Genomic DNA, 27947 nt, shown 5'->3' with positions numbered 1-27947 from the left:
TTGACAACCAGGCCCCGCCCCCTCGGCCACCTGCAATCCAATCCGCGGCCTTGTCCCAGGTAAAAACCGGCCTCGATTTCTCAACGTTGCCCCAAAAAAGCGAGAAAAGCCGACAAAACCAGTTCTCTCAGTAGGGGACACCTTGTTTGTTGCCGCGGCCCTCATCCAGGAGTTTTCCACCTTAAAGAAGACGGGTCGGATTTTCAGTACCAACTAGAAAGTCCAGTTCGACCGACAGAGATGTCACAGGAGCATGACAAGTAAGTTGTCCTGACTCTCCACTCCTAGCCTGCTCAAAGACCACGTTGACACTATTTGCTTCTAATATACAGATTCTGACATTTTGGGGGAAATACAATATTTTGCACTTTTTTTTTTTTTGCTCCTGGTTTTACGCATGGATTTTGAAAAGCCGAGGGTCAAACTATGGCGCAACTCTGACCTGCAGCTGCTGCCCTGATGTTTTAATATCCGCGTCGCACATTTAGGCACCACTTTAGGATTAATTATAGCTCCTATATTTTTTTTCTTCTTTTATGATGTGGGTAAGTTTTCCCAACGTTCATGGCTGCCGTGCGCGATTCCCGTCTCCTGGTTTCCCATGGTGTCGGTGCGCTCGTTTCACCTGTCATGTTCAAGCCTGTACAGGTGGATCCTCCACCTGTCCCGCGAGCCGAGCGCACGAGCTGTCCCGTGATCGACATGGGCGGTTTAGTGTTTGATTTGCTCCAAACTGTAGCAGTTGTGTGGATAGTTTTTTTTTTATGTTTGCTCAGAGGAAAAAAGCGCACAGAACCAAATAATAATAATGATAATTAATAATAACCTCTCTATCTGCAGGCGGATTGGGGGTTTTAATCAGAAAACGTGTTTTTCAGAATAAGTCGTGTTTTTTCCGTTAGAGGTGATTACTCTACACTGTGTGTGGATTTTGAGGGCAACAAAAAGAAGACTTTTGAGAGTGAAACTGTACACCTGCTAGGCGTTGTCCCCGAACACAGACAATGTAAGCCAGCACCGCTCTGTGTCTGGGGTTGTGGTTCATTTTTTTAAAATTTATTATCTTTTTTTTGTGTGATATATTTTTTTTCGTGCTCAAAATGTTTTGCCAACATAAATTATGGGTGTGGGAAGGTAAAGAAACCCCCCTCAAGTGATAAATGTTTTATTCCTTATACAGAAAGTTTGTTTATTGTGTGTTCCATGTCCATTAAAAGTAAATGAGAAATTTCTGAACTTTTGCTGCCGTTTTTTTGTGGTAAAAACCAGATTTTTATTAATTGTATTCCCATTAAATAATAGTCCAGATCTTACTGGGTTGCTTTTAAGCATGGCACAGTCCAATATATGATTACTAGTTATTACTTTGAGCATACAGAGAAAGAACAAAACAGCATTTGTTGAAGAAATTTGACATGTAAACTCAGCTTGTTTGTTTAAACTTCTTAACAATTACTAAGTTACAGAAGACCAGGTGTGTTTTATAACAGCAGAGCTGAAGATGGGCTATTATTAGGTGAAGGCGTTGAAGAAGATGGGTAAACATTTGAATTTACTGTAAACAGGCAACTTCAGTGGAGACGAGAACTGTTTTATACACATAGCAGATGAGGTTTTAAATTTTATTTGTTTTGCCTAAGTTTGAAGGCATACAGCAATATGTTTTAAAGGGTTTTAATGATCTTATAGTGAAAGTAACGTCTTGTGCTTCCAAGCCTCCAAATTAGTGGTTCTTAAAGGCCTCTCAGGTTGGACAGCGGTGGGAGTGGAGAAGGAGGTGACAGTTCATCAGAAGTCATTATTATTATTGTTGGCAAACAGGTTGTCTCACCCGTCCAAAAACGCCGCAGTAAACCGTGGCTGAAACGCAGGAATGCAGCAGGGTCAGGTGTGTCACTTCCGGTCAGCCCCGCAGCCAATGACAAGCCCCGAAACCGGAGTCGTCGCACCGGACGAGCCTGAAACGCATCTTTTTTTTTTGTTTCTTTCTCCCGAGACGCCTCTGTTGTGCGATGGCTGAGATTTGTTGCACAACCGTTGAAAAGCCTGAACAACAAGTCCCGCAGATAAACAGCCTCTACGTGGTTCGTTTGTTACACTTATAACCTGCTTGGCGCTTTTTAACGAGGCTGTGATTTTTTTTTTTTTTTTTTGGGGTTCCTTCTGTGGAGTCGCTGTCGAAAGTCAGCGCGTTAACGGCTTCACAGGATTCCAGTTTTTATGTCAACATTTCTAAGGTTTACAGACATTTTCTGCCTCTAATTCATGCTGTGGAAAGTAGGATAAAGTGCTTATAGTGGGATTATGTGGAAAGGTTAAAAACAATTAATATCTTACCTGTTTGAACAACATCAGTTTGGAGAAATACAGTTTAACTCTGACCAGACCGACGAGCTAACAGCTAGTTCGAGTGTGGCCAAACCCAAACTTTCAAACCCCTATCAGTTTTACAAACACGTTTATTCCAACAGAAATACTATTACACTGTTATTTAAACAGAATTCTGTGCTTGTTTGCAAGCAGCAGCATCTAGCAGTAGTCTGAAATTGACAGGTTCTTCGCACAAACTGCACTGAACGTTTTGAGATTAAAGCTGTTTTAAGATGGTAGAAATCTACTTTGGTCTTTGACCTGTTAGCTCAATAATTCGTTCAGAAATAAACTCTGTCTCCAAACCGAGGTTGATAAAAGGGGCTTTCTGCAGCAGGTAAGATGTTGATTGTTCTGTACCTTTCCGCAGATGTTTAAAAAAAACATCTGAATCTGTCACTTGAATGCCCTTTTAACAGCGCACGGTCGCTAAACTGCCGTCTCCCGTTTTGCAGTAAGCGAGCGGTCTTGGTTCTGCAGAACAAGCAGGGTTATGGCGCCCAGCGTCGCTCCTTCACCACAGAGGACGAAGCCTGGAAGTCGTTTCTGGAGAACCCGCTGACAGCCGCCACCAAGGCCATGATGAGCATCAACGGAGACGAGGACAGCGCTGCAGCTCTTGGCTTCCTCTACGACTACTACGATGTACGAGAAAATCACTTTCCTGACCCATACATGACCGCTCAGCAGGGTCTTCTTTTACCAAATCTTTACAGCTTTTTTTTTTTTAACATGATCCACGATATAATGACACCTGACCATTATGGAACATCTGTTAGGCAGCGCTGTAGCTTGTAACTGATCTAGCGGCCCATGTAGACAGCAGGATGACCCGTGTTGTTGGATGTGATGTGGTCAGACGCTGAGCGGCTGTGTTTACCCTCGTACGCAGGTGCCCAGGGAAAAGAGAACAATACAGCCCAAAACAGACTCTCTGGTCTCTGATGTGGATCCGAACAAAAGGTGAGCTTCAGACCTCTGCTAATACCACCCCCTTTAAAATAAAAGCACAGCAGAGCGCGATGGCTTGAAAAGAAACTCCAACTTTCATTTTTTATATATATATATTTAGGCCTGCACAGACTTTAGGGGAGTTGTATGAACATGTTTTTAGCACTGAGTCAGCTCTAATAAATATGTTTGGTGTTCAAACATTTATCACACGCTTGCACAAAACAGTGACATGGAAAAATATAACTAAAACGCTTGTTGATATGTTAAAACTAAGGTTAAGGCCTAAAGTCTCCTTTAAATGAAATATTCTTTTAAAAAAAGACAAATGAAAGCTTTTATTTCACCATCTAAAGACAATAAACACAACAAAATAAATTATTTTTACAGCTTGTTTGTGGCTTTTATGATATGTTCTCAACGATTTAATTTAAAAAATAAAAAAACAATTGAATACAGTGACATATGAGAACAATAAATGTGATCTTCCTAGCATTCAAAAGGTCAAACATTTGTAAGTAATATCATAACACAGACTAAAATAAACCATATGAACCTTTCTTGTTATCTTTAAAAATAAACAAAAATGAGAAAATGTTAAAAATATTCTAAATTATTTTCAGGATAGTTAATAACTGGATATATGTGGTCTAATAGAAATCTATGAAAGAGGCTGTATTTAAGTTTTAGCCAACACGAGACTTAATAAAGTTTATAGTTTGTAAATCTTTATGGAGGTTAAAATAGGTTTTATGTAATGACAGCTAAGTTTTAAGCAGGATTTTAAAACCAGTGCTGCATGGATTCAGTATGAGCTGTGTTTTCTGTGTCGCAGGCACCAAATCCAGGCCAGACACCCAATAGTTCCCCTCCAGGAAGCCGGCATGGAGAACCGGATCCAAGTCCTCAAAGCGCCCGTCAATCTTCTTCAGCTGACCCAGGACAAGAGGTCGCATTTCCCTTCACCAGGTCAGCTCCCGCAACCGTAACGCCAACTTGATTCACGACACGCAGGCTGGTCGTTAGTTTCCTGATGTTTGACCTTTTTAGACACGACTGTCACAGTTTCCATCACCACCGTGCCAACCTACACGCCCGTCAAGACCGAGGTGCCCGCCCACGGTTTCTCTGTGACCGTGCCGAACAACTGCAACGAAACCGATGGCCACATGGGCGTCTTCGACCGCCACCTCACCCAAGGCGCGGTCCAGTGCAGCCCCAGCACCCAGACCCGCACGCCCCCTGACTCCACCTTCTCCGAGAGTTTCAAGGACGGTTCCCAGGAGGTGAGCGTTTCAGTTCGCCCTCTTTCTCAGCTCTGCCAATGGTCTCCCTGCAGCCCCCCCCCTTCTCCTTCACTTCCCTATCCTCTCTCCTCTCTCGGATCTCTCCTATCAAACAATGGGATATTCACCTGATCCCATGGAGCCAGCGGTGGGCTCAGCCTTCCCTGGGTTTTATTTGAACATGGTAAAATAGTGGCCAGTGTGTTATTATGCCATTGTCTCACCCACACAATAAAGTGCTGTACTTTTCCCGTACAATAGCCAAAGTCTTTCCTCCCTCCTCTTTCTCTTTTTTAACCTGGAGGGGAATTACCTCAGACCCAACAAAACAGAGCGCAGGTGGGGTGAGGTGGGGGGCACCGCAGCCATTTGTAACTTCTAGATGAGGGGGAAAAGCCTAAACTGTTATAACTTGTAGAAAAGCGAATGACTGACATACGCAGGATACGGACTGAGATGGTCGAGAGGATTTCTTTGCTTTAATTACCTCTGTGTGTTGCAGATGTTTACCTTCCCGGGGGACCTCCAGTTACGCATGGCCTCCATGACGCCCGAGGACTACACTCAGTTCGACACTGCGCCGGGGTAAGTCTCGCCGGTGCACACTCACCACCACTCCACCGTTCAGATTTCAACAAGGCTTCATTCATGTCAGCCGCAGGGGAGACACCAGACTCATGTCCAAACAAACACTAACGTATAAACTGCACTTTTATATATGTTCTTTTATATTCATTAGACTCTGTCCTTTTTTCTCCGTAACGCAGGAGCAATTTTGAGTACTCTCTTGAGGCGTCAAAGTCCCTGCGTCAGAAAACAGGCGATGGGACGATGACATACCTCAACAAGGGACAGTTTTACCCCATCACCCTCAGGGAGGTCGACAACAAGAGCCTTCAGCAGCCCATCACCAAAGTCAGGGTAAGGAAGGAGATCGATAAAAAACGATCCAAAACAAGGAACGAGTGGAGATTCTTTCGCAGGAATCTAATCCGTCGTTTTGTTCTGTTGCCAGAGCGTAGTGATGGTGGTGTTCGGGGAGGAAAAGTGCAGGGACGATCAGCTGAAACACTGGAAGTATTGGCACTCCAGACAGCACACGGCTAAACAGAGGTGTCTGGACATTGGTAAGAGTCGTACATTTTGGCTAAACCTGGTCAAAGTCTCGTCAAAACGGATCTTTGTCCGATGATTCAGACTCTATCCTATAAATCTGACAATTTTCCACTCATTTTCATTCAATCATCTACTGGAGGCACAACAGACGGGACAAAGAAATAGACTCAAAAGCAGTTTTTGCTTTTAAATACTGACCTGTCAGATGGTGATGAGCTTTTAGGGACTCAGGTTTTGACGTGTCAGCTTGTTTTCAGACAGGATGCAGTAACTGGCTGAATAAAGGACCAGAACAAAATCAACGAGGGATCTTTCAAAACTGTGGGTTAGGCAAAAACTGCATGAAACGTCCCTTTTATTTATTTACATTGGAAAAAGTCGACATGTCAGGTAGTTTTAATCAGGCTGATTAATCTGTCTGAATAGTCTGATAGGAAGAGAGGCGTCACAGGAAAAGGTGTGCTGTTTGACTTTTAGAGCTCAAGTCTGGTTATAAGGGATTACTGCAAGTCTGTAATCGCCACAAATCACAGCTGGTCTTATCGTAACAGAGTTTAAAGTAAAAAATAACACATCTTCAGAGCTCCTTTGAAATGTGTTTTCAATCATTTATCTAAATACCCATCTGCAAGTGAGGAATGTTTGATTTCATCCTAGTTTTTGCCGCCGTTTTGCCTCCACTACCCAAACCTTCAGGTCAGCGTACTGAATAATTAATCGATAAGCTGATATTTTTCGTTTCAGCTGACTACAAGGAGAGCTTTAACACCATCGGCAACATCGAGGAGATTTCTTACAACTCCATTTCCTTCACCTGGGACACAAATGAAGAGGCCAAAGTAAGAGAAATGACATTTTTACAGAAATAATACAGCTTCCAACATCCCAAAGAAGGCAGATTTTCATTTAAATAAACTTCATCCATAACAGTGGCTGTTTGATCAACAGGTTTTATTAGAAAGCATCAACATTTTAACCTAATTGTGCTTAAATAGCCAGAAAATGACCCCAAATGATCCATTATTTTTTATTTTTTTAATTAAATAATGGCGTCAGGTGCTTCCATTGTGTCGGCCATGAAATGAAGGCTAACAGATACGGTATTTCTGCACGCCGAAGCAACAAAGAGTCAGGAATGAGGAAGCTTAGCAGCGGGGACGAAGACACGAGCGGGTAAAATAAAAATCCCGTTCGACTGGTAGACGAGAGTGACAGGAAGGAGGATCCTCTGTTCTCAGCGTCGCTCTGACTCTTCATTCGTCCGACAGGCCGTCAAAGAAAACCACACTCGCCTCCTGAACCTCGCAGTCGCTCACGGTCACGAACACTTCGCATAAATAAAGTCGCGCACACGTTTAACTTTTTCTCTGCACAGTCCAGGATGTTGACTCGAGGCATGTTTTTAAAGGATGTTCATCCTTGTTTGTTTTCGACACCTCATCCCCCTGTTTAAACGTCGCCTCTGTAAGTTATCGGATTACAGATGGAAACGGGTTTTCGTGCGCAGATGGATGTCTTTTTTTTTTTAATTTAAATATAAATGCGGGGTGTTAGGCCTGTTTGGTTCCTGCGGATGATTGAGGGTTTAGGCTCAAATTTAGGGTTTAATGATCGAGTTGAGATAAATGTGCTGAAGTAACATGAGATGCACAGATGTGTGTATGAGTAGGTGTGTGTTTGCCTTAAGGGGAAGGTAATGCATCATATATGTATTCGTCATGAATCTGCAAACAGCTGCCCCTCCTGTGTTTTGTCTCTTCCCCTCCTATATACAGTATTATTTACACGAAACACAAAGCAGCAGCTTATAAAAACATGAAATGCATGTTTAAGTGAGGCTTTTTATTGATACTTTTCAATCATAAAAAAATTGAAAGCTCTAAAAAAATGTTCAGCCAATAAAAGCTGATTGTATTGCTCTGCTGAGTGCAAAATTCGGAGATGCTTTTTTTTTTTTTATCTTGAATGAAAGCTGAAATATCAGTGTTGTCAGCTGCTTACCGTGTGAATTCTTCCTGTGAGGCGTTTTCAGACCTCCTGTTATGATTACGTAGTTTGTTGACACAATGAGAACCTGTTTTCAGTAGAAGCAAGACAGGACAAAGGAATGTAAAATGAGCGTGTCATTGCTAAAACGGGCCGATAGAGAGCAGCACAAACCGCAGAGCTGCAGCTCGAGGGTCTGAACAGTGAAGCACCTGCTGCACGAAGGCCTAAACGTCAAAGCCAAGCTGGTCGGAATGAAAACGACTGATTTTATTGAGCTGGAACTGGAAGTTAACTCTGTCAATTCCCCCTGTTTTTGTCCCTTCTTCATCCCCTCTGCAGATCTTCATCTCAGTCAACTGCCTGAGCACGGACTTCTCCTCTCAGAAGGGGGTGAAGGGTCTCCCTCTCAACCTGCAGATTGACACGTACAGCTACAACAATCGCAGCAACAAGCCCATCCACCGCGCCTACTGCCAGATCAAGGTCTTCTGCGACAAGGGAGCCGAGAGGAAGATCCGAGATGAGGAGCGGAAACAGTCCCGCCGGAAAGGGAAGGGGCCTGAGCTCCCCGCTGGTCTGGCTTGTGAGTCACGCTTGTTTTGATGAAACTTATGTAAACTGATCTGGATTCTGAACTTCTACCCGTTACTGAGCGCAAGATTCATAAGTGCGATGAGTAACAGTCTGACTCCTTAAAACGGAAGTATAAAGAAATAAGGAATAACTTAAGACACTTGTCCAGTTTTGTACATGAATATCTTTTAGATAAACACTGGATATATTAACTACATAAAACCTGTCCAACAAACATCACCTGCCTCTTTAATCCACAGTTTATAATTCAGACTTGGTAAATGCTGACTTCACGGCAATAAAACACGTGGAGTTAGTAACTCGAAATTTTTTTTTTTTTAGCACCTTTTTAGCAGTTGACCAATTTTTGTCAAGGATAAAAAACATAAAAATGACTATACTTCTTAAATAAGCAATAAAACATCAGCAAATTAGGCAAATTACGTTATAAGAAGTGATTGAAGCTTTCAGAATAAAAGCCAGTCAGAGGAAATGAGGAGAAACAACATGGCAGCACGTTTATTTAATGTTAAAACTGAAGAGTTTGGCTTTTAGATCGTGTCTGATCGCCGTCTTTTTCCTGCAGTCTCAGACGTAAAAGTGCCCCTCCTCCAGAAGCGAAACGACGTGACCATCTTCAAGACGATGACCGACCACGAGACCCAGCCGGTCCTGTTCATCCCCGACCTTCACTTCTCCAACTTCCAGCGCCACGTGAGTGCTACGCCAAAACCCGGCCCGCCGCCGCCACCGCGAATGTTTGCGCCAACGTGACACCCACCGGCTGCTTATTGCATTTGCAAACACGAGCGCGATCAGCCGCCACGATCTCGTGGCGAAGATGGTGGCCCATAAACAGTTTGTTTTTCAGCTCCCTCCCACCCATCTGCCAGCTGGGTCGAGGTGACCCGCTTGTTGGCAGGAACAGACAGTTCTGGTTTCCAGCTCTGATAGGAGTCCTACATACTGATGGCAGGGTTTCAGACTGCTTACTCACACCGTGAATCATTCACCGATGACTCAAAACAAACCAGGAGAGAAGAAAACAATTCCTGTAGAGCCACCTTAAAATGATGTCTTCGTACGCTCAGGGCAAAGAGAATAAATTCAAGGTGGGGAGTAGTGCTGCTTTCTTATTGATTTCTGGATACTGTATGCTGCAGCAAGAGTTGGCCAGAAAAGAGCAGAAAGAAGAAGACAAATATTCTGTTCTCAAAGCAACGTGGGCAGGAGTTTCAGGCTTTTATCAGCTTCAAACTGCAACACGTCCAGCACGCGTGTTTGGACTCTGAGCTTTGCTTTTTTTCAGCAGGCAGGACGAACGGTTCGCGCCGCACGTACGGCAACGGACATGAGGATGCAAACCCTCGAGTTCATTATTATTATTTTTAACATGTTCGGAAAATCTGCTTTATTTACAGTGAAAACAACCCCAGAGGATTAAGGTTTCTACAGAAATATCCTCCCTTTTTTTTAAATGAACTGTGGCTGCCCCCTGCTGGTCACTTTATAAACAGACAAATATTTTCTCTCCTGCTTCAGTTTACTTTGCTAACAAGCCTGAGAGAGGAACACCAAGTTATTTTTTGTGATCCCAATGACTCTGAACTTGACTCAGGCTGTGTAATCTGATCCTGATAAGATGGGTTTACTGACTTTGCTCCCAGAATAGAAATCTGTTATCAGCAGCCGATCAATACAAAAGAATCGAGCACGGCAGGTTTCCAAGAATAAAACATATTTTCTTTCATTACTGCTACTTTTTTAAAGCTTAACTCCAAATATCCATTGGTTACAACCTCTCAAATGTAACCATATGTTTTTTTTGTCAGGTATATTAGTATTACCCTGTAATTCCTGCAAAGGATGAATAAGTATCCATCATCATCATCATCATCATTAATGATACTTTAGATGTATTAAACTGGATGAAAGACGAAACGCCAGAATTAGGTAGAAAATGCCTAAAACGCAAGTTTGTTCTACGATTTCTTCATGTTTTTGGTAGCGTCCAGACTTTACTCTCCTTCCTTCCAGCATCACAGGCTTTGCTCCGTTTTTATAAATATAAACCCACTGTTTGCAGCCGATGGTGAAGAAGATTAAATGGGTCACCACAGGACAGCGTTTGCTTTGCCGTTGACCGAGTTGACTGATTTTGCCGCAAAGAGTTACGGCTGCAGTATTTACACAGCTAACATCATGTTTGTGTCAATTTCCAATGTCAGAAACAACGAGTGGCGTTCAATAGCAAATTCTAAGTGATCTGCTTCTGTTTCCCCTGCAGCCTTTTGCAGCAGAAGAGGGAGAAGACAGGTGAGTTCTTTTTTTAATTACTATTATTTAAGTCTTGCTTTACTGTAGTTTTGAGCTGAGTCTACCTTTGACCCTTTCCCAGTAATCTGATACAAGGGTGCATTTTGCCGTTTCTAGGAAGTGCTTGAGTGGGTTTTGTGTTACGTGCGTGCTTCAGTTTTATGGCCAGGAAGCTGGTTGCCTCAGTCCTTTTAATCGGTGCTTTGTGTGTGTGTGTGTGTGTGTGTGTGTGTCCCGCTGCAGCTCAGGTATGAGGAGATTACCCTTCAGCGACGACGAGTTCGGTTCGCCCCCGAACAAGATGGCGAGAGCGGACGAGCCCAAGAAAGGTACTAGACGCGCGTGGTGCTGGAGGGACGCTTTCCTTTGGGGTTAAATCAGTGCGGTGAAGTGTTTGCACATGCATGTCTGTGTTTGCTGCGGTCAACCTCTGAAGCCACCCCCCCACCTCACCCACCTTGCATTGCACATGTACTCTCAGGGCCATGTGATTATTCCAGGTCTTTCAAAACACACACATACACACACACGTGCTTGAGGCCTCCAGCGCTCCAACAAATGTCACCGATCACTCTGTGCACAAGCTTTCGCCCTTTACCCTACATCCTATTCATAGACATCAGCATGCTAGTTTTTTATAATAACTCTGCACAGACATATTTTAAAAGTATAGCTGTTTAAAGGGAATATATCTTTTTAAAACAAGTATAATAAAAAACCTAACTAAACAAAAGAGGACTTAGTGTTGGATTTTAGATCCAAACTGAGGCACAAAGAACTGACTGAACTTGATCAGGTACAATCCAAAACGACCCAAAAACCCTCTTGTTTGCCGAACAGTTCTAGGAAATATTGAGTGTCAACTAAAACATCTGTTGCTCCAGTGTAATATTATGTATCTGCTTTCAAAAATGCCCCATTTTTTTTCTTTTAGTTGCCAGAATATGAACATTTTCTCCTCTCGGGTCTTTATAAGGTCAATCAATCGGGCTCTCGCAGTTCGTTGGTTTTTGTTCTTATTTTCCCCCAAAATGATATTGCTTAATTTATATAGGTCATTTGTCAAATTTCTTTTGCGTTTTCTCAAAGTTCTCCAATAAAAATCCATGTATATTTAGGGAAATGTCAAGTGAGTGCTTTAAATGGAGGATAAACCGCCATCATTATGATCAGAATTAGGGTTATTTTCATGCAGTTGTCACAATTTATAACTTTTACACTAAAGTTATGTTATTTCACATAGAATTGTGACATCTTGAAGATAAGATTTACATGGTAATCAGGAAAATAAAGACCAGTTTTTGTAAAGATGGACTGCTGGTCTGAAAAGTGAAGCCAATGTGGGCTTGGTTTAAACATTTAAATTTGTACTCATGGTCATCAGTATGGACGTAAAAGAAGCATCTTTACCTTTTTGTATAAACATTTTCCTGGAGTTTTTTTAGTCTTAGCTGCTACTTTTTAGCTTTGGTCATTATGCTCATTTTGTGAATTATGACACAATTTTGAAAGGAAAACTGAGAAGTTTCCATCATAGGGAAATGCTTATTTTTTAAACTTGTGAAATAAAGATAATTAAAACTGTAGTTGAAGCATTTTTAAAAGACAACTAATAAATCTAAGAGGCAGCACAGTAGCTAATTTTATCGTTTAAATGCATTTGTCATTATTTTCCTATACAGTACCCAAATTATATACAGGTTTGGCCACAATTTGTAACACTGAAGCCAAACATACAATACAATACAATTTTATTTATAAAGTACTTTAAAAACAACACTGTTGACCAAATAAAAACACAGGAGGCAAAATTTCATTTATTTTAATTTAATTTAAATTATTAAATTATTAAAATCAAATAAAAACCAACATCTCAAACCGAGGTTAAAAGCCAAAGAGAAACAATGTGATTTGAGATTTAAAAACAGGAAGTGAGTCGGCCTGTCGGATCTGATTCTTAAATCGGCTGTTAAACACTAAGATGAGCAGAGGCCTCTGTCTTAAGTCGGGTTTATATTTCTATTCAGTTCATTGACGTTTGCCTCCCTCTTCTTTTATTTCTTTTTACCACACAGTCCTGCTGTACGTGCGCAAAGAATCAGAGGAGGTGTTTGATGCCCTCATGCTGAAGAATCCCACGCTGCAGGGCCTGGTGGAAGCTGTGAGTTCTTCTCAGTTCTTATGACTTCATGTTCCTGTTTCAACGTTGGCGGTTTAAACTTTGCACACGGCAGCTCTCCGTGTCGAAGACGCTGAAGAAAAAAAAAAGAAAAAAAAAAAAATGAAGAAGGCAAAGATGTTACTTGAGAGGTTTTAAACAAATTGAGCACCGGGGGGTCATGTACCTTAGGTATGTGGAGCAGTTGAGTCTGAAGTGTCTTTTGACAGGTTAAACACAAAAACAACTTGTTCCTGTGTGTGTGTGTGTGTGCGTGTGTGTGTGTACCTGTTCTGCTGCATTTGTGAGGTCTGAAACGCTGAGGGCTCGCTATGCTTGTGAGGTCCGCGCAGCTTTGAGGGAACAAAATGTTTGTCGCAGAGAGGTCAGGGGGCTGTTTGAGGGTCAGGCTTTGCTCCTACGGGTCAGGGCTAGGCATCCAGTGGTGATAGTAAAAACTAGGCAACACATCGTGCCAATGGGAGGCCCTTGCAAGTGGATAAAAATATGTTTGTGAGTGGGGTGTTAAAAGTTTAAAACTGATGTGTGTTTATTTTATTTTTTTTTATTTTTTCTGATCCAGATTTCAGAGAAGTACGAGCTGCCTCTGGATAAGGTTGGAAAAGTCTACAAGAAGTGCAAGAAAGGGTGAGACGCCGTCCTTTAAATCCAGATCGTTTGACGTGGGGAGTCTTGTGAAAAGAGCGCGAACCGTTAACATCTTACCTGTTGTAGATGGCTCCTTGAACAACCCCGGTTTGGCCATATCGTGTTCAATCCTGACTGGACGTTATTCTAACAACCCGTTTTCTGTGTTGACAGTATTCTCGTGCACATGGACGACAACATCATCAAACACTACTCCAATGAAGACACCTTTCAGATCAGCATGGAGGAAATCGGTGGCATGTACAACCTCACCCTCACTGAGATCTGAACGACGGGGAACGAGCGCGGCTGTCGGGTTTACACGTCTGGCTTTGATGGCGGACTTGATCTGGAAGTTAAATAACGTGGTCTCTGTGCTGTTTAGTGTGAAACAGGAACGTCCAAAAATTGGGAAATCAAAGCTGGAGCTTTTTTTTAAAAAAAAAAACAAAACAAACAACATTGCTGGATTGAGATGTAAATTATACTTGTGATTAAGTGTAAATCTTTTTTTGTGTGTGTGTGTATGTGTGTGCATAGGAGTTCACAAGTGAGGATGCATTTGAACATTAGGACACCTTTGTGTTTCGTCTAAATCTGATCTGTAACTCGGATATTAAGTGCCTAGTTTTCTAAATGTTGTTCAGGGTTGCAGAGCTGTTGTGGAGCTGCTATACCTCAAGCTATGCAAGCAGCAGAGTGTCTTTATTCACAGGTTGGACTCTTAGGGTTGGAAAACAGACCTTCTTTTTCCTCCAGAAAGCCATGGCACTGATGACTGCAGTCTGCAAAGTTGAATATTTCGCACTCAAAATGATGACCGTGAATTGCTGATTGAGCCTCTGTGGTTCTGTGTTAATACTAAACAGTATGGCAGTATTTGGGTTGTCACCGTATGGTTATAAAGGAACGCTGTAAATGTTTGTAGTTTCTTTTTTTTTTAGGATAGAATGCAATTTTGAATGACAATACTTTAAAAAAATGTTTTTCCTTTAAATCAGTTTAAATAAGATGCTCTTTTTAAGTATTACATTGTTGTTATCTTTTTCTGAATGCTGATAGGTCAGTTAATATCCTGCAGTGCAATAATGATCAGGCTCAGGTTCATTCAGAAAATAATTCTCCTCTACTGCCATAATATACACACTGATATTTTTTAATGGAAATATTGTAAATATTGACTGGAAAAAGAATTTTTACAAACCCTTTTGTTTTATATCTCAGTACTTATTGTGTAAATATTTATTAAGAAAATGGAGGTGGGTCTCTGCATATGTAATCAGCTTTCTATTATTTTTAATATAATACCTACATGTACTTTTATATAAAGTTATAATAATATTACATGTCAAGGATTTGATGCACAAAGTGCCCAATAAAAGCTCTCCAGTGGCTGCCATTTTTCATTTTTAGTTTTTGTACTCTGAGACTTTTTCTCGCTGTCTTTGTCTTTCACCGGTTTTAGATTTTAAATTTTTTAATTAAACAATATTATGTCTTTCCTCGGTTTATCTGTAGCAGAAATAAACTGCTTCCGTCTGCAGGAACAGATGTCTGGGCGTCAACTCCAACGCTGCAGAGAGGAAACATGAATGACTGGGCAGCCTGGTGCCAAAAAGCTGCTCTGACGGAAACCAAGCGGAAAACGCCGCCCCACTTTTTAAGTCTTTATTATTTTCCCTCAACACGACACAAGGCTAGACTTCTATCAAGAAGCCAAAAAACATAAATAAAACACAATAATATCCACTGATATGCTCAGTTATCAAATGATGAAGACATTATTGTAGCTTGCAATTAGGAGTTTTTAGCTACAATAAATATCTACAAATAGCTACAAAGGGTTTAAATATGAGTGCAAAACAACACCATTTTATATTTATGTGTCATTCTTTACCATTGTGCGCCATTTATTGAGAAATATTAAGCTAAAGTTACTTATTGGGTATTCATAAAATACACAAAAACCACTGAACTCAAATAAAGTTAATTGAATTATTTCATAATAAAAGCAGCTACACTGAGTTTTATAGACAAACCCGTGCTGGGAAATATAAAACATTACTGGCCAGTTCTAAATAAAGCAAATATAGACGTTGGATAAAAACCAGAGTGAAATGACAATTTGATTAAAACATAATATGAAAAACACAGAACCATGCATCATAAATTAACACATCTTACATTTATTATTCAGATAACAAAATAATGATATATCATCTTTGATATATCAGCTGTGGAGAAAACATAAATTATAATAACATGAAATCTGTTTCAATTAAGTAATAAACTATCAGCTGCCCTTTAAAGACAAAAAGACAAGGACAAATGTTTTTATGCTTTTTTTTTCTTTTTATGTTTTATCTTCTTTATTAAGTGTTAAAGCATTGTGTAAAATAAAGGTTTTATCTTTGTGTAGATAATGCACAAATAACTTCTTTTACCTTTGGGATATTCAAGCATTTTAATATTTTTCGCTTGTTGATTTGATGTCAGTTTTTATGCATTTATTCTCGTGTGTTTGCAGGTCATCTCGCATCCATATGTCTGTTAGCTTTACGGTACGGGGACCATCATAAACAATCAGATCGACCAGGTAAAGAGAGGAAAAAACCTCATTTAGTTAGAGTTTAACCCACTGCTCACGTCACACCATGCCTTCAGGTGCTACCATCTGCTCCTATTCTTTCTTTTTATTCTGGTGATTTTAAAGGAATAAATACAAACATAGTACTTTAACCGTCTGCCTTTCTTAAAATTTCTACAGAAATCATCTTAAGTTGCATTAATCGTTGGACAGTAATGGGCTTGGTTTGAATATAGTGGGAAAACATATTAAACTTTGTGTTGAAAGAAGACTTTCATGAGGGAAATGGCATGTACTAAAGTGGCCCTCCATTGCAGATGGATAACAGAGTCAGATGAGCAGACAGGAAGTAATACAAAGTGTACCCTTTAACGATATCATGGAGACTTGAACATTAGGCTTCGCACATCGCCGGGCCGTCTCCAGGAAAGCTCCTCTGGGGAGCCCTGAAACCTGCCTCCTGTTTCTTAGGTTTCCAGGACAACAGACAGAGAGCCAGCAGCACAAATCAGTCTCTCATGGCAACAGATTAGCTTTAGCATCACACTCTGACCAATCAGAGGCCACGTGCTTGATGAGAAATCCCGGTTGTTGCTCATTTCTGGCGTGTAGGAGGAGAGGGGGCCGAGTCACGTGTTGTGTGGTTCACAAAGCATCCTTCAGCGCAGTGCTGACTTCAGGTCACAGCTCGTACTCAGACTCAATGTATGTAGTAAATATTGTTTGTGTGTAACAATCTGCACGTCTGCTTGTGAATTAAAGACTTTTCATTGAAAAATTGTGGAAAATTTGTAGTTATTGCTTAAAGCCCCTTGGTTATGACGTTCTTTTATGAAGCAAAATGTTCTGTTGATGCCTTGAACTAAATTGTGGGTCTAAAACTCTAATTTTTACAAGCTTGTCTCTTAACTTTAATGTAAAATGTAAGTTTGAATATATTTTCATACATGCAGAAATGTGCATGTTTTGCTTTACCTGCAATTTTACTTTCCGTCCTTCTAATGCCGTTAGGGCGAGCCCCCCATTTCTAAAGACAAAACAGAAAAAATTTGCGTTTAAATCTACCAAACCCAGTATCTCATCGCAAAGAGTACAGAGAAAACACATAACCTTGTTTTGAAGCGGAATAGTTTGGACAGGCGCGTGTTTACCGTCGTCTTGCATCACTTTTCCTTTCAGCGACACAGAGCAAAGATTTGGAAACTGAGAAGAGCAAACGCTGCAGTTTGGAAAGTGAAATGTTTTCCCAGTTTTTGGTTACAAACTGTACCAAAGGTTTTCAGCCTGTGACAGGCAGCACCTACAGATCTAATTGTGTTTTTTGCTGAAATGATCGTCACATTTTTCCCTTGCAAATTATGTATTTCAATCAGAATTAATGATACATCCACTAATTAAGCTGCACACTCACACTATCACGCATGCTGGCTGGTAAAATACACTAATTTGATAGTTTCCAGCTGTGCATGCTGTGGCCATTTTTTTAATGTGAGCGTTTTAACATCCAGAAATAGACATAAGTGGGCTATAAAGAGTGAAAAAATGAAGTTAATAAGATCCCACGGTCCATATAATAGCTTTACAGTCTGTGACCTTTGACCCGGATGCCATCTTGCAGTTTAGTAGTGAATCACGATGACTGATATGGTTTTCTACATGTCCCTGTGTGCTCAGAAACTTATCAGGATATGAGTTTATCAGTGCAAAATGACTAAGAATAATTTAGAAGTTAATGAGTCGCGCCACAGTGTTAGCAGGAACGTAAATTAGGACCAAAAAAAGCAAACTTTTAGTGAGGAGATTGTATTCGAATTTGAAATTATGCTTGTTTAATTTTAAAAACGGGACATAAAATAGTCTAAGAATGGTGTCCTACATTTGCAGCCTTCAGATCAACTCGATAACTGTGCTCTAACATGAATTAAAGAGCACTTTGATATAGTTTTACTTCAGTCAATATCAATAATATCTGTATAAAAGCTAAAGTGTGTGTTTGTTCGCTTTGATGAAGTAAAATAATGTTTTTTTTTTTGTGTGGCATGCTTCATGTGGGGCCTGACTCTTATCTCTGTGCCTGTCTGAACTCAGGGGGGGGTGTCATAGACCCTGATATATTTAACCTCGTTGGCCCAGCTCCCCCTGTTTTTGACTCCTGGAGTTCCTGAGCCAGGGGAGTTGACCGGACAGGGGAGGCGTGCGTGCAGAGGCCCAGATAGGGCCGACGTAACCTTTCCTCCAGATTCCCTAACTAGTTGAAGTGCGCTGCCCCACTTATATCACAAACAGGCCGCTGTGCTTGGGCCCGACTGCTTGTCATTCCTGTGAGCTAACTGGTTTTTCCCCGTAGCTCCTCCCAAGCGCCCTCTCGCCTCGCCGACAGCTGGCGGTGCCACAGCTCGCCGCCCTCAGGCCTCCCTGAGGTCACGCTTATGTGAGTCATACCTGGGTACGGCCTTCCATAACGGGCGGGCGGGCGGGCGCTGCCAGGGCTCGGGACTACACGCCCCGCGACACTCCCCCTTTTCTGCCCCAGGCAAGCTGCTAACAAACAGCTTAACAAAAAGACGGATGTGAGGTGGAATCGAGTTTCTTTATGAGCAAACCCAGAAATAAAACACAGAACAACAAGCGTCTGCGCTCATGGAGGTGATACTTGTTCCTTTTAGGGCGGCTTGGCTAAACTAAGTAAATTATGCACTATTACCTTGGCCTCATGACACATTTTACCTTTTGGCCCCATGTGGCTCTTGATGTAAAACTTTATGTAGGTCACGACCTGTTTCGAGTCCTCTGACATGTGGTTTTTGGATAAAAAAAAATCATCAGACTGAGAGAAAATCTTTCCAAGGCGCAGCAACTTTTGCAGAGAGAGTATTGGATATAGTCAGCATCAGTAATACAAGCCACAATACCCTTTCGTAGCCATATAAAAACTTTTAAACATGCAGTTTATCTGAGGCTTGAAGCATATAATTTTATTCCAAGGATAAATTTGTACCAGACATTTAGGTTAACAAAAATCAAAACAGTTGCCAAGAGAGAATAGTAAAAAAACACAACAGGAATACTGACTGCCAAATAAATGTTATTGTATTGACTGATTCATGCTTTTGAAGACACAATGTTTGCCTCCTAAGTATGATAACAAATAAAACAATAACAGCTATTTTTTTATTTGGGCGAATTAATAAAATGCACTTGTGATAATAGCTGAGCAGTTGTTGATGTGGTTTAGTTGAAAGAAAAGGGCATAAACATGTTTTAAAAAAAAGAAAAACGAGAGAAACCCGCGCTTTGTCTGGCACAAGTGCTGCGTTCACTGACGACCGGAAAGGTGGGACAAATGAAAGATGGTTTCATAACAACTGAGAAAAGCCCTTATCCAGTGCTTCTCGGCATAAAAATCTTTGGTAACAACGGGGATTTGTTTGCCGTCATGTAGCGGGAACTTTTATACTTATAATATATACATTTTTCTAAACTCCAAAATGCGTTTTTATATCCATATGTCCTTACAAAAGCGTAACGCCGAAAAAATTAGGAACTAGCACATGAATTGTACGAGTGTGAAATTTGGACATGTTTTAAAATGTAAAAAAAACAACAAAATTATATTGCAAAGCAGTAATACGTGTCTTGCGTAATGTAGCGCTGCGGGAGCCGAGGGTCGTTTCCAGCAGGGAGATCCGCGCGTTTCCTGAACGCAGCATACACTGGCTCGACCTTTCGCCCAGTTTCAGCGGGCTGCCAGTTCATCGAGTTCACCCTGACACTGCTGACTCCGTGGCCACGCCCACCAACGGCCACGCACCCCGTTTCCTCCAACCGCCCGGCGAGCACGCGCTGTTCACGCGCTCCCCGCTGCCCCATTGGCCGGAGCGGCAGCACACACTCAGTCGCCATTGGCCGAGTGTTGCCACCCGCAAGTGCGTTGTGTTACGAGTTTTGTTTTTCTTTTTTTTTTTTTTTTTTTTTTTTTTTTTTTTTTTGTTCCTTTTCTCCTCCCCGTGTTTTACACACACAGCTGAGAGAAAAAGGGAGCCAGTCAGGAAAAAGGAGACGGTCTGAACTCTGTCCTAGAGGAGGCAGAAGCTCCGGCGAACCTCTTTGTTCTAACGCTGGCTTTGACAACAAAAACCCCGATATTTACATTTTGTCCTCATCGTCGCGACACATGGATGAAATGGACATGTACCAGGTAAGCTGATTTTGAACACTGCCTCATTTGTCTCCTTCCTTTCAGTCACATAACCTCTTGTTTACTCTCCTAACAAGACGCTAAATTTAACATTTTATATTCAAAACTTTCAACTATGGCGCTAAAGTAGCCATATTTAACACATTATGTATTTTATTTCCACTTATTATAACCACCTAAAGTGTACAAAATATGTCTTTCGAATAAAAAAATAGGCTGTCAGTGTTTTGATTAATCTAGTTAGATTTTGGTGGTTAAAGTGTTTAAAGTTGTAGCATGACCAAGACTACTTCCTGATGCAAACTCGCTTTATGGGGATTTCACATGGCTGATCTGGCTGCACGTCACCGTTTGGTCTATATTTGGGAAGGGGAGGTGTTCTGGCTTTGGGCCAGAGGGAGTGCATGCTGGGCAGGGGTGTAGTCACCACCACCACCTCCTCCCCCCCTTCTTCTTCGCTGGTATCATCATTGCAGTTTTGGCCGGGAAACTTCAGCCACAAGGAGCAGTGACTGACCGGGCAAGACGCAGCTAGAGTTGTGAAAAACTGACTGATTCCTTCCACTCCCCTTTAGACCGGACGTATGGAAAAGTGTGGCCCCTGCATGAAGAGGAGGAGGCACGACAGCGAAGGGCCCCTCGCCGGCGGCTGCTCGGCTGCCCTGGAGTACCCCGATCTGGAAGCAGCCGAAGCTCTGGTGTGTATGAGCTCCTGGGGACAGACTTTCTTCCTCGGCAGCAACAAGCCGAACGCCTGCAAACCCAGGCCCCTCACCCCGGCTTCTGACTCCTGCGACTCTCCCCTCCCGCTGGAGCTCCCAGAGCCCTCGAAGGACTTTGTGTCCCTCTCCTCTCTGGTAAGACATCGTCACACAGTGGTGGAGTTAGGCAGCAGTATCACGACGAGTTGTAAAGTTCACGAGATCACTTACTGTATGTATTAGGAGAGTAGGTTCACATGAACCACTTGCCCTTAGTTTATGACATTTTTTGCAGATTCAGGGTCATAAAATCAGTGTTTATGGCTCTTCATGTTTGCACCTGCATATCTATGTTACTTATCTCTGTAAAATCGAACAAACTTTAATATTTCCACCATTTCTTTCCAGTGCATGACACCCCCTCACAGTCCCAGCTTTGCTGAGACCTCGTCCGGCAGCGCGGTCCAGTTGAGCCCCGCCTCGGCCGTGTCGGCGCGGCCCTCTGGGTCTGAGCTCCATCAGCCCAGCATGGCACCCGCTGCCGACAGGACACCCTCCCCTCCTGCTCCACCGCAGCCCTGCAGAGCCATGGCGACCAGCGTCATCCGCCACACTGCGGACCGGAACCTCTGCCAGCACCACATTCCAGCGGCCTCCAGTTCAGAGAAAACCGTAAAAATGGAAACGGATAGAATTATTTGCAAGCAGCAGCAGCGGCAGGAATGCGTTACAAACACTGCGCCGACGACCACACCTCCACCTCATCCTGAGCCCCCACGCAGTCCCTCCAAACCCTGTTTGGACAGTGTCTCCACCTCCGCTTTTGTCATCACAGAGCCACAAAACAGCCCACCCACTCCCAGCGTTCCCACAACCCTGTCCCCTCCTCCAGTGACCAGCCCTCAAATCATCTGCCAGATGTTCCCCGTCTGCAGCCAAGCCGGCATAATCTCAGCGTTCATCCCCAGTGCAGTTCAGGCCCCCAGCACTGGAATTCGGACTGCCACTACATCCATTCTCCCCCAGCCTGCCGCAGCCAACGCGCCCCCCGTCCAGCAGTCCCTGATCGTGGGCTCGGCGGTGCCCCAGGGGACGGTCATGCTGGTCCTCCCTCAGTCCTCCGTGTCCCAGGCACCTCACTGCCCTCAGACTGTCATGACGCTGGGCAACACCAAGCTGTTACCTCTGGCCCCGGCTCCCGTGTACGTGCCGGCGGGGCCCAACGGCAGCGCAGCGGCAACAAAAATAGACTTTTCCCGCAGGAGGAACTACGTTTGCAACTTCCCGGGCTGCAGGAAGACCTACTTCAAGAGCTCCCACCTCAAGGCTCACCTGCGAACGCACACAGGTGAGGGTTTCCTGGATACAGAGGTCTTTGGCTGCGATTCTCGCGAGGATGACTGTTGCGTCCTGTTTGTCTGCTTATTGTTTTTCTGGATGAGCACACTCTGAGCTCATTGTTTTGTGTCGATAATGACGAGTCACGTTCTGAGTCACTCATCTCTCGCTCCCTTTTGTTTCTGCGTCCCTCCCACAGGCGAGAAGCCCTTCAGCTGCAGCTGGGAAGGGTGTGACAAGAGGTTCGCCCGCTCCGATGAGCTCTCCCGGCACCGCCGGACGCACACCGGCGAGAAGAAGTTCGTCTGCCCCGTGTGCGACCGGCGATTCATGCGCAGCGACCACCTCACCAAGCACGCCCGGCGCCACATGACCACGAAAAAGATTCCCACCTGGCAGGCGGACGTTCGCAGCCTGAGCAAAATGGCCGCCGGCAAAAGCTCTCCGCCTAGGCCCGCCATTGCCACCCTGAGCATGCTGGTACCTGCTGGCTCCAAGTAAACGGTGAACGAATGCCATCTTACTCACTCCCGAGATGCCACAGGGACGAAGGGAGCAGCCAAGCACACATAACTGCTCCTTTTTACGCATTGCGATGAAAACAAAACAAAAAAAATGAAAAAAAGCACTGGACTCTTCCTGCTCTACTGCTCATTTGTACATGTAATTTCTCTTAAAGATTCTTAGTTGACCTCCTTTTTATTATTATTATTATCGATAATTTGTACACAGTCTTGCCAAAGCCTTTGTATGAAGTTGGTCTTTTGACATTTCACTTTCTTCGCCTCTCCTACGAGACATTTTCCCTGTTATAATACGCGAATGTATTGTTCGTTTTAGTGTGAAAAAAAAGGCATTTATTTGTCTTATTTTGGGGGGGAGTTGACAGAAAAACATTGTAAATATGAATACTAATCATCAGTACCATGATTATGCCTTGATTGTATCTCCTCGCATAACTTTTCGTATTATTTAATATCATGTTTGTAATAAAAAACAAAACAAAAAAAAATGGATGTTTGAATGAGTAAGTTTTTGTGACCTTTCCTGTGTGTAATCCTGGGAAATGGAAGAGCGGGATCCATGTGTAGTCAGCAGGCTTTTTCCCGGCTGAATGAGGCCGACTCAGCGCGTGGTGTCTGCCCACATCCTCTGCGCGTCACACCGGCTCCTCCTTCGGCCTTTTTCGGTCAGTCCGAACCTGCTTACTAAGCCGTGGGTAGCCTCCCCGTCGGCTAAATATTCCCTGTTTGTTATAAAAGCTCGTTTGGCAGCTAATCCGGGAACACTGTGTCCCGATCGTTTCAGGGCCAGATCGCTTGATGAGTCAGGATCGACAGGCAAGATGTTTGCCCTTTAATTGGAGCAGATCTGTCACGGAGCAACAAGATGAAACTGTATTTATTGGATGTGTTTAGCTAACACTTCCTGTTGTGGCTTGTAGCTGAAGATACAAGCTTCGTCTTAAACTAGAAATAATAAACTGAGGGTATTTTTCATTTTTCTCAATTCATACTCTCAAACCTGGCAGAGAGCGTTTATTAAAAAATAAATAAATAAAAAATGATAAGCAGCGGCCTCGCAGGGCGCTCCGCCAATCAGAGAGCTGGAAAGGAGAACCGTTGGGGGCGCGACCAATCAGCGCCCTCCTCTGGACACCCGCCCACCTGCCTTACTGACCGACTTCCTCGCTGGCCGTGTGCCACCCGATGGGCGGTCTGCGGCGCCCCCTGCCGGTGGCCGCGCGGCACTGCAGCTGTCATGGCGGTTAAACGGCTTAAAAAAAAAAGAAGTTTTCTTTTCTGGGACGTTTAATGCTTCAGGTCCAGCTACTATCCTCTTTTAACTTTTATTTTCCGGAGAACAAGAGCTATTTAATGACACTTTGATATATTTGCACAGATAATATATCTCAGACTGTACTAGTTTGATTTAAAGCATAATAAATTTCTTTTTAACCCCCCCCCGTAAAACAGTCTATCCATCCCACTAATTTTGAGGTCTAGACTTGAACTATTGATGAGACATTACACTTGATTTCAAACACCTTATTCAAATTTATTAACATTTTGAAGCAGTAAGCCTTGAAAACACCACATTTAGAGCACTCTTTCACTTACTTTTGATATATTTAAACAGAAAGCGAGCAAAAAAAAACATGTGTTTACTTAAGTTTCTAACTTTGAAAAAACCATCCCATCCTCTAAACGTACCTAAAACATATTAAAGAAATTATTGTGTGTGATTCTGTACGGAGCTGAGAAGTCAGGATTTGACTCCAGTCAAAGTCCTGCTGACACGTCAGTCCAGCTCGTACATCAGTTTGTTTCTGAAGAGGAAGCCCGCAGACGTGGAGTGGTCGCTGATCACCGTTTCGTTTCCGTCCGCGTCGACCTCCCTCAGTGCCGCTGCTGGTGGCTTCTCGTCGAGCTCTGAGGTCCGGAGGGCTCGCTCTGCTGGCAGGTGGCCTCCGCCTGCGTCCTTTTCCTTCTGTTCCAAAGAGACAACGCTGACATCTCCTCCTGGTGAATGTGTCACACCTGTGGCAAACATCTGAGCAGAACTGCTGACATCCCTGGCATCGGGCTGGGTTCTTTTTGTTGTCAAAACCCCAGAAGTGGACGTTCCTTTTGCTTCCTCGTCCTCGTCTGTGAAACCGATGCCTTCATCAGAGGTCGTAACGTGTCGATATTCAGCCTCCAGTCTCTTATCAACACTTGTGGTTTCTTCCTCAGCAGAAACATCTGGATTATCGCCCATGAAGCAAGAGTCCCTTTTGGCTGCTGGTCCGTCACAAATGTCCTCCCTTGTCTTTTCATGATCTCCATTTTGTCTTTCCTGCTCTGTCAGGTGTCCAGTTTCTTCTTTATTCGCCTCCTTCTTCTCTTGCAGCATCTCTTCGTGTGCTTCATGTCTTGGAAGCTCTTCTCCTCTTCTCTGTTGCCCTCTGCCGTTTCCGTCCACTTCTTCTCCTGTCCTCGGATTGTTTTCTTCTTCCTCCACAGTTTTAGACTCCTGCTCCTCCGTTCCTCGTCCCCCTGACCCTTTTCCTCCCGCCTGCTCCCCTCTTTTGCCCTCTGCCTCACTTCTTTCCTCCTCTCTCGCCACAACGCCCTGGGGATCACCCATAGGTGCAACAGGGTCGGCGTGGAGGAAAGCTTCGCGGGGTGGTCGGACGGGCAGCGTGATGGCAAGCTGTCTGCTCTGTCTGTTGAACTTGGCCTTGCCGTTGTCCTCGTCCACGGGGTAGGCTAAAGGCAGCTCCAGCCTGTAGGCCGGCTGTTTGGACTCCAGCAGCAGGATTTTCTCTTTCACTTCAAGGCTCGTGTCTCCGACTGACTTCAGGAGAGGCAGGTCAACGGTGATCACAATCTCTTTAGGCCTGGGGCTCGGAGCGGAGTCCCTGGAGCACCTGAAGTCCTGCAAATCAACCACAGATCTGTATTTCACTGTGTAGTTTGGCTTTGTTGGCTCTTTGGCCTTCTGGAAACTGCTGTTTGCTGTAAGAGGTGGCTCTGGAGGCCTTGTCTGTGGTTGTGGAACGTCTGGAAACGGGAAGGCGAGGGGGTCTGGCTGCTCAGGCCGCTCCTTGGCTTCGTACCCAGGTATTGGTTTCCTGATCACACACGGCTGAAGGGCTCCCTTGTATTTAGTTTTGATCTTTCTCATGTTGCTTTTGTCCAGAATCACCTTAAACGCTTTCTGGATCTCATCAGCGGCCGTGTTGTCCACCATATCCATAAAAGTCTTGTTTTTGGCCGCCATGTGCAGCGTGTCGGGGTGGAAAATGACGTCGTAGATGACGTATCTGTTCCCTTTTGGGTTCGTATTTTGCCTCCCAGGGGAAAGGCTGAGGGGCAGAGACCAACGCTGCCCCCTGCGGCCGTCCTCCGACACAGCACGCTTAAATTCGGGCTTCCCGATCTTCTCGTTGCCGCAGATGTTAATGAAGCATCTCTGCTCGCCTCCCGCGCTCGTTTCGAGGACTCTGAACGGAGTCGGGTGGATGAAGTCGACGCTGTTTCCTCTTTCTTGCTCTAAGAGTTTGATTTCCTCCTCGTACTTTTTCCTGTTCTCGGGGTCGGACATTTCCCGGGCGTAGTCGCAGAACATCTCCCTGAATTTGTCGTCCCTGAAAGCTTTGGAAAATCTGTCGAGTTCATCCGACGTCAGGTTTAGCTCGTTGAGCTTATCTCCGACCTTCTCCATGCTGAGGCAACGAAATTGACTGAATTTATTTATTTTTTGGTAATCTAAATATTCAAAAAAGTGTTTAAATTTAAACACAATAACTAATAAAGTCCACCAAATGGGAAATGTGCTATTTACCTTAGTTTTAGCTGGTCAAGAAAGAAGAAACCGGAACTTCGTTTTGTTGATGTAACCATGGAAACCGGGAGCTATTCGACGGTGCAACAATAAAATTCTTCCCCCGGTAAAATTAAAACGACCAAGTTAAATTTACACAAACGTGTAAATAAAGAAATGATATGCTATGATAAAAAAGTAGAGAAGATAAGACTCAATTACTACAAACTTTAAAGGAAGTAACCTAAAAATAACAAAAGAAATATCAGGAAACTTTTTCTTGAAAAGGAAAAGAGCAGGATGTTTTCCTTTTAAATGTCCCGGACACACCATAAAAAGTGTCACGAGAGACAAAACACAAAACACAAAACAGTACGAGCATACGGACTAGTTTGTTTTCTATTATTGTGTTGATACACTGGTTGCCAAGAAAATAAACTGTGTTAAAATCTAGGCATTTGCATGTAAACTATAAATAAAAGTAGCACTGATAGATTTAAGAGGATCTCATTAGTAAGCTGTACTTAATGCTAGAGAAATATATGGCTACATAATTCCTTCCAATCTGCATAATTTAGTAAAATGAGAAATATTTTATTACTGTTTTAACTACTTAACTTTAGCAGACAAGAGCCATGAACCTGATCATAAACATCTAATGTAGGCCTAGATTTTACATTAAACTGGCATTGTTTTAGGTTTAATAGAAAAATAAATAGACTCAAAATGACTTTAGCTGTTTTAGAGCAGATCTCTTTCATTTTATTTCTTAATTTTTAAACATTAAAAGTAAATAATGTTTCAAGAGCTTCCAAGGTACTCTTTTCCTAAATTGGTTGAATTGTCTTTATTCTCTATGAAGTTTGGTTAGGAGTTTTTACTGGTCCAGGAAATTGAGCCATAAAGAATGAAGTCATTTCTGCCCAATTTAAAGAAAAGATGTCTTTGAATCTCTTGATATTCAAGCTGAGCCAAAGAGTACCTCAATCCCAGACTTTATTCATTAATCATTAATAATAATAATAATAATTACATTGGACAGTAGCACTTGCTTAATTTTCAGTCTGTAGATGTGGGACATTGTGCTGAAGTTTATATTATAATGAACTTAAATGTTTTCAGTAACGCATATAAAATCCCTTCGCACTACAAAGCAAAATGAGGACCTTCGAGACGCAACATTAAGGACCCCAGAACTTTTTTAGTAGGCTTAGCTACTGCCTGACTCACAATTACCTGTCTAGCGGGAAATTAATACAGTTTATTAATTCCTTGTAGGCAGTAAAATGTTTGTTTTTTGTTCTGAGCAAATGTTCGAGGCAACAGCTTCCCACTGGAGTCGCAGAATATGGTGCAACACGTGTTAACAGCTACTTTGGGAGCCGGATGAAAAGCTGCGCCTTCTGCG

General features: G+C 43.0%; 3 protein-coding genes and 1 long non-coding RNA gene across 6 annotated transcripts; 2 read left to right on the top strand and 2 right to left on the bottom strand.

The window, feature by feature from the left end:
* Positions 1–92: 92 nt before the first annotated feature.
* grhl1 (grainyhead-like transcription factor 1) lies at positions 93–14806 on the top strand. 3 transcript variants are annotated; one of them, XM_017417518.3, is made up of 16 exons: positions 93–260; positions 2826–3015; positions 3263–3333; positions 4157–4290; positions 4387–4607; positions 5110–5192; positions 5375–5528; positions 5623–5734; positions 6468–6562; positions 8052–8295; positions 8872–8999; positions 10573–10601; positions 10845–10930; positions 12677–12762; positions 13343–13407; positions 13582–14806. In XM_017417518.3, exons 1-16 carry the CDS (start codon positions 241–243, stop codon positions 13694–13696), a joined length of 1833 nt encoding a protein of 610 aa, XP_017273007.1. In that variant the 5' UTR covers positions 93–240; the 3' UTR covers positions 13697–14806. The 3 variants fall into 3 exon arrangements, with proteins under 3 accessions (XP_017273007.1, XP_017272988.1, XP_017272998.1); XM_017417499.3 differs by having other exon boundaries at positions 4372–4607; XM_017417509.3 differs by lacking the exon at positions 93–260 and adding an exon at positions 2206–2237 and having other exon boundaries at positions 4372–4607.
* Positions 2881–5999, bottom strand: LOC119617403. The gene is made up of 2 exons (XR_005233646.1): positions 5922–5999; positions 2881–3364 (listed from the first exon to the last, which is right to left on the bottom strand). It is a non-coding gene; the product is annotated as an uncharacterized LOC119617403 (long non-coding RNA).
* Positions 14807–20005: 5199 nt separating the features above from the next.
* Positions 20006–23243, top strand: klf11b (Kruppel-like factor 11b). The gene is made up of 4 exons (XM_025006504.2): positions 20006–20192; positions 20768–21049; positions 21302–22241; positions 22431–23243. The coding sequence occupies exons 1-4, from the start codon at positions 20169–20171 to the stop codon at positions 22730–22732; spliced, it is 1548 nt and encodes a 515-aa protein (XP_024862272.1). The 5' UTR covers positions 20006–20168; the 3' UTR covers positions 22733–23243.
* A 964-nt stretch (positions 23244–24207) lies between these two features.
* On the bottom strand, positions 24208–26600 carry dnaaf2 (dynein axonemal assembly factor 2). The gene has a single exon (XM_037977758.1). It carries the CDS (start codon positions 26438–26440, stop codon positions 24533–24535), a length of 1908 nt encoding a protein of 635 aa, XP_037833686.1. The 5' UTR covers positions 26441–26600; the 3' UTR covers positions 24208–24532.
* Positions 26601–27947: the final 1347 nt, after the last annotated feature.

The sequence above is a fragment of the Kryptolebias marmoratus genome, linkage group LG10 (assembly GCF_001649575.2).
Source record: "Kryptolebias marmoratus isolate JLee-2015 linkage group LG10, ASM164957v2, whole genome shotgun sequence".
Taxonomy (NCBI): domain Eukaryota; kingdom Metazoa; phylum Chordata; class Actinopteri; order Cyprinodontiformes; family Rivulidae; genus Kryptolebias; species Kryptolebias marmoratus.
Note: the sequence above shows the minus strand (reverse complement) of the source record. Positions and strands in the feature narration are given on the sequence as shown.

What these genes read in the sequence shown, in the direction of transcription:
- dnaaf2 (XM_037977758.1), bottom strand. Translation starts at nt 26,440, where the DNA reads ATGGAGAAGGTCGGAGATAAGCTCAACGAGCTAAACCTGACGTCGGAT.
- grhl1 (XM_017417499.3), top strand. Translation starts at nt 241, where the DNA reads ATGTCACAGGAGCATGACAA. An exon ending in GATGTGGATCCGAACAAAAG is followed by an intron (nt 3,334 to 4,156) that starts GTGAGCTTCAGA and finishes TCTGTGTCGCAG; the next exon opens with GCACCAAATCCAGGCCAGAC. An exon ending in TCAAGGACGGTTCCCAGGAG is followed by an intron (nt 4,608 to 5,109) that starts GTGAGCGTTTCA and finishes TGTGTGTTGCAG; the next exon opens with ATGTTTACCTTCCCGGGGGA.
- klf11b (XM_025006504.2), top strand. Translation starts at nt 20,169, where the DNA reads ATGGATGAAATGGACATGTACCAG. An exon ending in TTGTGTCCCTCTCCTCTCTG is followed by an intron (nt 21,050 to 21,301) that starts GTAAGACATCGT and finishes ATTTCTTTCCAG; the next exon opens with TGCATGACACCCCCTCACAG. An exon ending in TCACCTGCGAACGCACACAG is followed by an intron (nt 22,242 to 22,430) that starts GTGAGGGTTTCC and finishes TCCCTCCCACAG; the next exon opens with GCGAGAAGCCCTTCAGCTGC.